This window comes from Phaenicophaeus curvirostris, chromosome 12 (assembly GCF_032191515.1).
Source record: "Phaenicophaeus curvirostris isolate KB17595 chromosome 12, BPBGC_Pcur_1.0, whole genome shotgun sequence".
Classification (NCBI taxonomy): domain Eukaryota; kingdom Metazoa; phylum Chordata; class Aves; order Cuculiformes; family Cuculidae; genus Phaenicophaeus; species Phaenicophaeus curvirostris.
The window spans coordinates 5848154-5860500 of NC_091403.1; the positions used below are offsets into that span (position 1 = coordinate 5848154).

The window sequence follows — 12347 nt, forward strand, 5'->3', positions numbered from 1 at the left end:
ATGCCAAGAGCTAATTTCCATTCCCACATGAAGACCAAAGCCATTTAAATAGTTTGAACTACATTCGAGATAAAAAGGTTAACAGTAACATATATGATGGTTTTCATATTATTTGTTCAAATATAAGAAAGTGTATTTCCCCATTTTGGGATAAGGAGTGGTTTTACACATCACACATGCACACACACAAAGTTTCCATAATTTGTCTTACTGCTTCTTAAAGGAACGTTTCCAAGGTAAAATATTTCTTCCTCCTTTTTAAACTAAAATCTTTATGGGAGACTGCTGGGACAACCAGTCACCTTATTAAAATGAGCCACTTAAATCAGTGAGCTTTCTCCTTTATTACCACGTAAGAAAATCTGTGAGATACAGTCAGTAAACTAATTATCTACTTTCTGCCTTCTTTTGAGGGAATGTTGAAAACAGTATTTCCAAAACCACACAGACTACTCTGAAATATTACCCTTCCAAAAGTTTATAGAAACACATACAAAGGCTGTCTGGAGCGCAGATGATGATTTTAAGATTGCATTTTTGAAAAGTAGCATATTAACGCAGGTCCAAAGTCTCTTTTCTCAGCTATATCAACAATTCCATTAATGTCAGCAGAGATATTCCAGTAAATGAAATAACCTGTTCCAAGGTATCACACTGACAGAGAGTCAAGGAAAAGCACAGGAATTGCCATAAGGCTGGTCAATTAATGCGTATAACCTTACCTTATCTCAGCAGGCATAGGAAATGTTAACAACATTAATAATTGATTAAAAGCCAGAATTTATCAATTCTCTTTCAGGTCCAATTTGTAAACACTCTGCACTGAAAACTCCTGAAGTCAAAACAGGAATAACTGCAGGAACACAACTCTCTAAACCGGCGAAAGAGCCAGCGAGACCAAACGCATCCACACGTGCTTCGTGTGTGGGCAACGTTTGCGTTGTTTATCAAAATGAAACAACAAGCTCCGTGCTTAAGCGTAACAGTTCCTGACTTTCTCAATAAACCTCCGCGAAACCAAATAAAGACTTGGTCACCCCAAGAGCACTATCGCACCGCAGCCGCTCACGAAACGTTGAGGAGCTCACCGAGCAGCGATCCCAAGCGCAGAGACGTGCGGCGTGAGGGTCTGCGATGCTCGGGTGGGTCAGGCAGCAGAGCCGCTCGCCCACGGGCGCTGCGCGGGGCTGGCCGGTGGGCAGGGGAAGGAGAGGCTGCCTCTCGTCTCTCTGTGCCCCAGCTGAGGAAACACTCCCAACCCAGGCCCTGCATGACGCAGGGTTCTGCCTGCCAGCAGCTGTAAACAAGGAATGACGGTCTCATCGCATCCCAGATGCTCAGCGTGCTTCCTCTGTCGAGTGACTGCCTCGGGAGGGACATGGCACACGAGCCTGCAGCCCCACGCAGGGCACCGACAAAACCCACAGCAGCCTCGAAAACTCTGGAAACGAGTCAAATTCGAGACCTTGAACCACCTCTGGCAGCAGAGTCAGGGAAGGATGTAAGGGAATGGGTTGTATGATGTAGAATGTAAGGGAAGGGGTTGAGCTCCGTGTTTTACTGCCTTTTTACTGGATGTCTCCCACACTACCCCAAGGACTGGGGTCCAGCTTCCCCCACCACAGCACGTGGTCCCTTGAAGAAGACCTTGGTCCTCGGGTGGTGGCTCTGAAGCTGCGAGCAGGGGGAGTGGAGCAGGACCCACGCTTCACTCAGGCAGCATAACCAGCCTGCTGGGGGACACAGGCACCTGTACCCACCAGCTGCCACCCCCAGCACCCACCACAGCTCCCGCTGCCTCTGCCACAGCTCCCTTCCTTCAGACACAGCCCCACCAGCAAACGCCTTCCCCGTCAACGCCAACCCAAGCCATTCCAACTGAAACAGGTGGGAAGCAAAGCCAGCAGCTGTGCTGAGAGACACATCTGACCCACAACCCCGGGGGCAGCGGGGTTTGCCTGATGCTGAAGCAGAGATCCTTCTCCTCCTTCACCCGCCCTGTTCCATAGGGGCCGAGTGGGAACTCCAAAAACACAGCAGGATCAAAGATTGATCCAAAGCATGAACAACCGAGGCCAAACCAGCCATGTGCCAGGTAGCAGCGGAGCAGCCACCACAGAAGTGGTGCAGCACAGGCTCTAGGGCATCACCCTACGTGTGCACCTGCACCAGCAGAGCCACTGGGGGGGATGCTACACACACAGCAATCTTATCTCCAAGCCTACTCTAAGCATACCCAAAAATTCACTAATTACACAGAAATAACCACTACTCTGCTAGCAAGTTCATTGATGTCACAAAAATCCTTGCTGAGAAAACCACCAGCTGATCTTTTCAACCACAAATCAGATTCCTGAAGCTGACTCGCAACCAGAAACGTCCCAACAACTGACCTGCATAAGAATCAAACTTGAAGGCTTTATTTTGCTTTCCAATTTACGTGCTTTCCAATCTGCATTACTTGATTCTGGCAGATAACCAGACTTTAAGAGCCACCGTGAATTTGGGTTCTGTCTATGGTTGTACATGCTATAAAACCTGTGCCCACTACTGATTCCTTAAGTCCTAGATTCACACATAGCTTACAATACCCAAAAGACAACTCAGACACACCTCGTACATCAGAAGCTATACATTAATCCTGAGAAATCATGGTATTTTCACTCATATTCGTTACACATATTTTGAATGTGACAAACTTGCGTCATCTCCTTTTGATTTTTTTTTATTATTTTAATAAGAGTTTCTTCTCATGTGTTAAAACATATAATTAAAATAGTTTTGTCAATGTATATTCTGACAAAATGTTAATTGTTACCAATGGGAGTTGAGAGTAACCTGTTGATGAAAAAATGTGGTTCTTATTTGTGTTCACTTAGCTCCCTAATAGCAGATCTAAGCCATTGTGGTCTTCTGTGTAAGTACATGTTCATGGATTTTGTCTAGTGTCAACAGAGAAAATTACTTATAGGAAGTGTACGCTCCAAGTCCTAATGATGTATGGGGTCATTAGCATTGCCCAACAAGAGTGTACAGAGGCCCTTTTCTCTCTACAACAACTCAAGACACTTCTGCTTTTAGATTTGGCTTGTTTTAATAGATAAAGGTGATGTGACCACACATACAAAATGAATCTTAAATTTTTGCACTGATGAAACAAGATATAAGCAGGATCTTTAAGCCAGTGGCTAAGTCTGTTTGTGAAGCGTTAATACTTATAGCCTGTACAGAAAAGTAACATTTAAAAGTGGGCAAACCTATGGAGCAATTGATGGAAAATAATGTCTGCGCTGATTAAAGTGTGTGATTCGTAGAATATTCATACCTAGGGGAAGTAATTGTCAACAGCCAAAACATCTGTGTCACCTAGGCTTTAGAAACTGGTTGATTAAGACCTGTAGTAAAGTCCTTCTACACCCAATTATCTGTGCAACTCCAATGAAGGCTAAAAGTATGGAGATCAACGGCAGGATATTTCAGAAAAGGAACCAAAAGAACTGTAACTTTAGTCATACTCTGTTTTTCTTTTAAATCTTGACTCATAAAATACTTCAGTGTGGCCTAAGAAAAAAAAATGAGGTAATACTAAAGCCCACTCATTCCTGCTTTTTACAAAGGTGCCAAAACATGTAACAGATGTAGGGATATATCTTTCCTTCTGTAGCCTGAAGGGGACTAGGGAGAAGGTCATACTTTCCTTTACTGGCTTACAGGATTAAGGCGCATGCACCTGGTAAAACAGTAGCTGCAAACTATGGCAGGAAGGCAACAACACACACGTTTGTGCAGCATTTTGCACCCTTCCTCCTCCCAGTCCTCTCTGGCATCTCCAGAGCTCCATACCTTCCTTGTGCTGGCCCCTCCCTAACAGACATCACACGAGCCTGAGAAAGGGGTTGAACCACAAAGAACAATATTTACCATTTTAGTACATGCCATTCGGTTACATTCCACAGTTGTTATTGTTTTCCCACTGTTATTGCATGGAAAGGATGCTAAAGCCACAAGCTGGAGTGGTCAGCTATGTGGGAAAACTCTTATCAACTAGGACAGCAAAAAAAATGACAAGGTAAAAAATACAGGGGCAAAGTAGACCACCCACTGAGTCTGGAAAGATATTCAGAATTAAAATTTGATCACTTTGCATAATATTACAGACCTCAGATGAGTGCACCCTCCACTGAATTCAGTTAAGACATTGTTTGGATAGTTAGAGGCATTTGGAGGAGCAAGTTTCCTCCAAGATTCTTCCAGAAACTTCATATTTTAAATAAAAATCAAAACTTTCTATGTTCTAAGAGACAAGAATATACTGAAACGAAAATACAGTGGAGATTACAGCTGGCATCTCAGATATGAACTGAGATACCACCCCAAGCAGAATCCTACTTCATATAAGATACTCTACCCATGATTAGCCATTAAGCTATCTGGTTTGCTGAATTAATTTTATTTTACTTTTTTTTTTTCTGGATCTGGGGAACCTTTCTTGGAAACCTGAAATCCAAGTGTTTCTAGGAAAAGTCCTCTCCCTGAAAAGTTTCATTTCTAAAGCATCTGTTTTTTTTCTGATGAAAACCTGTTCCACTTAAAGACCTACACCTGAACACCACCTGAATAAGGTCAGCAACGTCAGGTTCAGAAGACGCGTACTGAGCCTAGCAAGGAAATGCCACAAAGCTTGTAGGTCTCTGTATGTAAAATACAGCATCTGGCTTAGTAACCTCCAAAATGAGGGCAGAATTACAAAACAAGTCAGATTCAGTGAATTGTCAACAGTCTTCTCTCTATCATTACAACTTTTGCAATGTAGATGTGCGCGTGTCTAGTACTGAATAGAGATAAAGCATTTTCCAGAAAGCAAGAAAAACAGGAATTGGTGTAATATAAGCTGGCAAATGAACACAGTTTTCAATAAAACTAATTTTGTTTTCATTAAGCAGAAAAAGAGCATCCCCAATAGCTAGTGCCTGAGTCATCCTTCAGTTTCATCACAGGAGGCTATGCTTTTTCCTGTGGCAAACGTATGTCTAGTGACTCAGAGGTTATTTGTCTTAAATATTCACCGCTGAACTATCTTACATACCTTAGTAGCTTCACAGACTCAAAAGAGCAATATCAAAGACAGAGAAGAAATACTTACTTGATTTTGAACCACAGGAGGGGGCTATCTGACCATTTGGGCACGTGCACATGTTTGGTCTAGAGCAAAATCCATCCCCACAGGAATGTCTGCAGATTGCTATAAAGAAAACATAAATGACTTTAAAATGCGTTTCAAAAACCCCAAACATAAAAAAAACACCTGACAGAAAATATCCATTCAGCGTCATTACATAAGGACTTACAAACTCATTAAGTTGCATACAACAGATTCCAAAACAGTTCATACTGTTCATCCGCATCTTTACAGGGAACAGCTGAAAGCTGGACCTTCACCATCTCTTATGGAAAGGTCCAGGAATGTGCCACAGGCCACACTAGATACAGGGTGATTTCCTTGGAAAAGTGAAGCTGTGGTCCATTTCACCAGCTTAGAGGAAAGCTGGCACTGAGGCAGCATTACAATGCTCCTGTTATTTCCACACCAGACATGCACAAGTGTACTAATTCCCATCTGACAGCACATCGCTTCAGTATCTCTGGAGAGGGTCTTATCAGCCTTAAGCAAAGCTCCCTTAACAATTATTTCTAGTACACTGCAGTGTTACACATGAATATGCTTACAGCACTATAATGTATCCATGTATATAGTTATATTCCTAAATATATATTTCAGAGATGTGACCCAAACAAGCAGAGCAAATGCACTTGTTTGACCTATGGTGTCGCCTCCTCCCATTTACTTTAATATTTTAACATATTCCACAGCAACTCGCTCCTGAGAGTCCACGCATCCCTTGGATCCCTTTAGCACAGACTTAAGCAGAACACAAGGATGAGATTAATCCTCTGTTAAATGCTGGTAACACATCACTATATCACCACCCACAAAACTTTGAATACTAGCTTAATATATTTAAAATGGTAAAGAAATGCTGTACAGCTGCTACTGAAACCATATAGAAACATATTTCAGTTCCAGCACACAATTAAAAATACCCTGACATTGAGGGACAAAGCTAAACCTCAGTCACAACTCGTAGCTGGATTAACTTACGGACTATGCATTGGTTTCCACCAGGTAAAGTTTTCCATCCAGGGCAACAGTAAGCATTGTAACGTGATCCACATACATTTGGTCTGGAAAGAAAAAAAAAAGATGAATTCTTATTTTTACTCAGAAATATGTTATAAAAGCAGAGGCATAAAAATGGAAAACGTAAATCACTGCAATATGCACTTCAATAATTAAATCTAGAAGCGCTGAATTTTTTTTAGAACTGTGTGCCTCTAGTTGCTGGGTTTTTAGGTAACATATGCTTTTACAAATTGGAGATTACATTATAAACACGAAATCAAATCAGTAACATCTGAAAAACAGGAACAGAAGAGGTAAGCTTTGTCCCCTATCACTCCATATCTGGAAAAGCAGCACATGGGTTTTGAGGAAAACTTCCATTTAAATACAAAATCAGGGTTCACAGCCATCATCATTAGTGAACACTGAGGAAAATTTTAACAACCTCTATTAATATTGCAAGCAGCTACTCAACAGACTAATACAAGTGAAGTTATCTATAACTTTTTAGAAGCCACTTTCTTGAAATACTGCATACAGATTAGAGACAGATTTAAAGTGTTTATTGTTTTAAGAAGGGGTTTCTATTATTATTTTGTCCTTGGTCTTTCAGAAAGTTCTTCATCCCTAGTATTGCAATGTCTAAGTAAACAACAGTTACCTCATATGGTGAGGCAATTTAAGACAAACAATCTCGATATATACAAACATTTCTTTACGCACATTTTCCAACCAACAAGACTTTAATACTATATTTATTCAGAGATCTGCATTGTTGATGCCATTTCAAGTATTCCGATTACACCCGCTTCAGTGACACCTAGTCCTTTCATTAAGTGCTTGGCCAGAAACTCCTTCAGTCAAAGGGAACGCTACCCTCACCTTCCCCTGGTTTTAATTATAGAGCGGTAACCAAGATGAACACGAGCAACACAACTAGACTCGTTGCAGGGTCCTTTTCCCTTCCTGAAACTGGTGTTATAGGCTCAAAGTCTTATTCATATAATTCCAATGTATTCAGTTTTAGTAACGTCAGCTACTTCCCTGCAGGGCTATAACCATGTAACTTTCCTAGAGTTCCCTGTTCATCAATGCCAAATGTTGCTCCACAATCATCTGCCAAGTTAAGACTGGCGAGCAGACAAGTGAGATTGCTTTTCACCTTCTCCAGTTAGAAGAAATAATGGAACTTATTAAGACAGACAGAATGGGTTTGTTGCTACCTGTTACAAGCCCCAGGCATAAACCACCAATTTCCAAAATCTAGGTTGGTAAGAATCTAGAAACAACTGACCATAAAGTAATGTTTAGGTACTCTGTCAAATTCCAGTTTCAGCAAGTATGCAGCTTTGGGGACGACCTGGTCCAAGTTAAGAGTTAGAAGCAGGTTTTTGTGCCACGGGGAAACCCGATTTTTAAAATGTGTTTCCAAAATGGGGCTTTGGAAAGCCTAGATGTGCCAGCAACCAATGAAGCCAGAGACCTCGGGAGCCTTGAGGCTTCCACAGGGTAGGCCAAGCCGTACACCCAAGAAGCTCCGACTCGGATGTGGCATGTTTAGCTTTAAAAAAAAAAAAAAAAGTAGCCATCAAACTGTACTTCCATGGAACAGTTTGAGCCTGACAAGTGCATTTTCCAGTGGAACACTTTTTCATCAGAAAGCCGCTGTCTAGCTTATAAAAGAAACCTATATTAAAGTCTGGACGCTACTTCTTTGAGAGGGAGGAAGTGTTCTTTACTGGTGCCTATTTGTAAAATATCTTTAATAGTAATTAATCTTGAAGGTTAAATTCATTTATATTTTTGAGGTGATCAGATACAACAGCAATAGGTCCCCATAAACAAACAAATAAAAAAATAACTAAATAAAGTATTCAAGGGAATAACATTTTACCTTCTGTGAAATCATGGAAGCCATCAATCACATTGTAAAGGGTTCTATTGTGGTACTTACTTTAAGCAGTTACTCACTGTTTTGTTTAATAGAGCATATTTTCCTGCTGATATTATAGGCTATGAACACTAGAGAACTATTTTACATTCTTATAAAGCTGCTTTCCTGAACAGCACTACAAACAGAGTTCAGTTATAAAATCCTGTTTGCAATGGTAAAATAAGCAAAAATGCATCTATACAGCCCAGAGGAGGGAGAAAGCATCTCGGGAAGAAAGTTGTTTCCACTGCAGTTTTAAAAAGACAAGCCTTTCATTTTATTTTAGAGCCACTTACAAACTCATGAAGTAGAAAGGGATTTCTGTAATGGTATGGTGCTCAGACACAGCATGAATGATGCCCAGAGTTTCATCAAAGATGTCCAACATAAACAAGAAATTATGTCTTCAATTAATGATATGCAAGTATAAATTCAGAAGCAAAATGAGTCGAGTAATTATCAAAAGACGTTAGTCATCAACTAGAAAAGTCTCAGAACAGCACAGAGAAAAATGATCCTCTGGAAATAACTTATGCTTGAGAGTGATAGATCTGGCTGACAGCACCTGTGTGCACCAGATGAGAAGATAATTCTTCTTCGGGAACAATCGCACGGAACCTCCACTCCTGTTATGAAGTGCCAAGGTGCTGAGGGGCACAGTTTAATGGTTGATAGGAATGGTTGATAGGACTCAATGGTCCTGGGGGTCTTTTCCAACCTAGCAATTCTGTGAAGTAAAGCTTGGTCGGTCCTTTCCAGCCACAGCCTGGGCAGGACTGCAGCATCAGCTCCTTTGGAGGCTCTCCCAAACTGCACGCCATGACCCAGCCACTGGAAGCAGATTTGTAGAGCAGGAACGCCACTGTAAAATGATGCCAAATCACAATAAGCACAGCAGTGCCTTCTCTCCAAAGGGATCTGAACAGGCTGGACTGTTGGGCTGAGACCAATGGGATGAGGTTTAACGAGGCCAAATGCCGGGTCCTGCACTTGGGGCACAACAACCCTGGGCAGCTACAGACTAGGAGAAGTCTGGCTGGAAAGCTGCCTGGAGGAGAGGGACCTGGGGGTGTTGGTTGACAGCGACTGAACATGAGCCAGCAGGGGCCCAGGTGGCCAAGAAGGCCAATGGCATCTTGGCTTGGATCAGAAACGGCGTGACCAGCAGGACCAGGGAGGTTCTTCTCCCTCTGTACTCGGCACTGGTGAGACCGCTCCTCGAATCCTGTGTTCAGTTCTGGGCCCCTCACCACAAGAAGGATGTTGAGGCTCTGGAGCGAGTCCAGAGAAGAGCAACAAAGCTGGTGAGGGGGCTGGAGAACAGGCCTTATGAGGAGCGGCTGAGAGAGCTGGGGGTGTTTAGCCTGGAGAAGAGGAGGCTGAGGGGAGACCTCATTGCTCTCTACAACTACCTGAAAGGAGGTTGTGGAGAGGAGGGTTCTGGCTTGTTCTCCCAAGTGACAGGGGACAAGACCAGAGGGAATGAACTCAGGCTCCACCAGGGAAGGTTTAGGCTGAACATTAGGAAAAAATTCTTCACAGAAAGGGTCATTGGGCACTGGAACAGGCTGCCCAGGGAGGGGGTTGAGTCACCTTCCCTGGAGGTATTTAAGGGACGGGTGGACGAGGTGCTGAGGGACACGGTTTAGTGATTGATGGGAATGGTTGGACTCGATGATCTGATGGGTCTTTTCTAACCTGGTGATTCTATGATTCCATGATCAGGTAGTGAGGGTACGTGACAGCCAGAGAAGTGAGGAAGATGCTCAAAAGCCTTGTATGAAGCTGGCAGCGGGGAACACCACCCAGCCCAGGACAGCAGGGGCACCTCCAGCATCGTGGTTGTCCTCTCCGGGACAGACACACAGCCAGAGCCCCTGCTGCAGCCCGCCTGGGGCTGTGCCAATTCTGTACATTCCTGTCCTGCCCTGCCTGTGACCCCTCAAGGAAATTACAGCCCTCTCCCGAAGAAAGCGTTGCCCGTCTGCAGCTCCCACGGGAGGAAGAGTTTTTGGCACCGCTACGAGCAAGACTTCAGGCGGAAATTTTGTCAGCAGCGCTGTCAGGCACCGGCCAACGCTGGCGTAACCCAGGCTGAATCAAACCCAAAGCGTGGGTCTCGAATACATTAAACAGGGAGACCAGACAGAGTGGGCAGAGAGAGCGGCTGAGAGAGCAAGAGAGACAGCTGATCACCACTTACAGCTGCCCTGAGACGCAGGGATACCGGGAAGGGTTTCCAACCCCTCCCTCACTCCCTTTTCCTCTCCCTAGGAAAACACACAGGGACTCTTCCTTGCAAGAAAATGTTTAATGAAGGACCTGTATTAACTATTTTGGCTGCAGCAGCTAGCATCTGTTTAACATAATGTAGAGACCCAATTTTCTGGCAGAATTACATAATTTAAAGGAACATCCTCAGCCAACAGTTATTTTTAGAGAATCCTCTGCCTGTTTTTCTTCTTACACGGGTGGTACCTGCGAAAACTCTACCCAGAATTATTCCCTGATCATCTCCACACAGAATTGGAGTGGTGATTCCATGCTTGCACTGGGAGTTAAGACGAACAAACTGCACCTAAAAAAATGGTAGGCTGGTGTTAAAAATACAGTTGTCCAAGTCTGAATATAACCAGCACACTAAGAAATAGTAGCTATGGCTCCAGAAATTGAAGAGGAATAGCTTTTACTAGTCGTTTTCCAGAGACACATAATCAGATCTATACCTTTTGCTGTAAAACAGCTTTATGTACCTTCCTAAACTCCTCAGCATCTCAGAGTAAATGCTAAAAGCATAGAGTAGCCTAGCTCTGCTGACTCCACTGGAGCTTTACTCCACTCTCCCACTGAATCAAGAATTTCCATTGTTAGAGAAACTTCAAACCTGAGTGGACATGGCTGCAAGCAGACTGATTTCAGCTCACCTTGCTCAGAGCAGCGTTTGGACCGCATGGCCTTCCGAGGCATCTCTCCACCTAGATGACAGACGCCAGGTACTTCGTGCACAAATTTGAGGTGAATACAGGACTGGCGCCCACTCCTCCTCCAAGGAGCAGCAGGCATGCCATAAGCATCCTCCCCAAGCCACCTGCCATCTTGAAACACACCACTCTGAGAGCCCAGACAAGGAGCCGTGTTGTCCTCTGACCTCACCACTTCCAGCGAGCACAGCCAAAATCTATGAAATTTAACTATGTGGATGGGATAGAGCAAAAAACACAGACACAGGTCTGCATCTAACATGCATAAGCCTCATTTCCAGGTACCCCAAAAACTTTAAACAGGGGTTGCTTCTCCGTTGTTTAGCTAAATATTATATTAGCTCTTTTTCATCGCCCAGTGAAGATTATTTAAAGGACTCTTGAAGCTATTTATTTCAACCCTATCAAAGAAAAAACTCAGAAACAATACTAGACTCTGAAAACAAACACAAAATTAATCTTCTATTATTCTACGAAAGATAAAGCACGCAGTTTTCTGCTTTTTACAGACAAAGGTTTACATCCAATATACTCATTTTTACCATGCAATAAGTAAGCCTCCGTGTTTGTGCCACGCAGAGAGTCTAACACGATAACTATTTCTCACTTTGACAGTAAGGATACCGCTGTCCCAGAACCCTGGCTCAGTTCAACTAAAAAAATAACATGCTGAGCAGCTCTACGGGTGCCTTTGGCTCCAGCCTATGAGCAAGTCAAGAGTTCAAAATGACATGCAAGTTTCCTGCAGCAATACTGAACACTTTTCTAACCCTAACTTCCATCACACTGTGACAGCTAAATACAGCAATCCAACAACAGCATTTGACATTAAGTGAATTCTTCCGCACTTGCTCTGAAAATCTGCCCATGCCTTTTGCAGGGACAGACTCATCTAACCTGACAGCCAGGCATTGTTTGCATTCATAGCCAGGGACAGATGTGTTTCTGGCATGCATCCCCTCATTGTTCCACTTGAGAATGTCAATGGATCCCATTCAACACCCAATTTACATGGCTGTATAAGACATGTAAAGTAGAAATATGTCACCACAAAAACCTATCTGCTAGGTCTCCAGCAGGTACTTTCTTAAAAGTAAAAAAATAGGAAAAAAAGAAAGAAAAAAATTCAGCATACAAGAAATCATAGCCTAAATGGCATGCCGTGGAAAATAAATGTAACTGAGGGCTAGGGCAACGTTTAGCTCTCCAGATATCACTTCCACCAGGAGAACAGAGAGAGACAAGGTTATAC

General features: G+C 43.1%; 1 protein-coding gene across 1 annotated transcript in view; it reads right to left on the minus strand.

Moving 5' to 3' along the window:
* Positions 1-12347, minus strand: part of FBN1 (fibrillin 1) — a 144098-nt gene that overhangs the window by 123456 nt on the left and 8295 nt on the right. Inside the window, exons 2-3 of the mRNA XM_069866952.1 lie at positions 6161-6243; positions 5144-5242 (exon numbers count right to left, since the gene is read on the minus strand). Of these exons, the coding sequence (XP_069723053.1) occupies positions 5144-5242; positions 6161-6243 (182 nt within the window). The remainder of the gene's footprint in view (positions 1-5143; positions 5243-6160; positions 6244-12347) is intronic.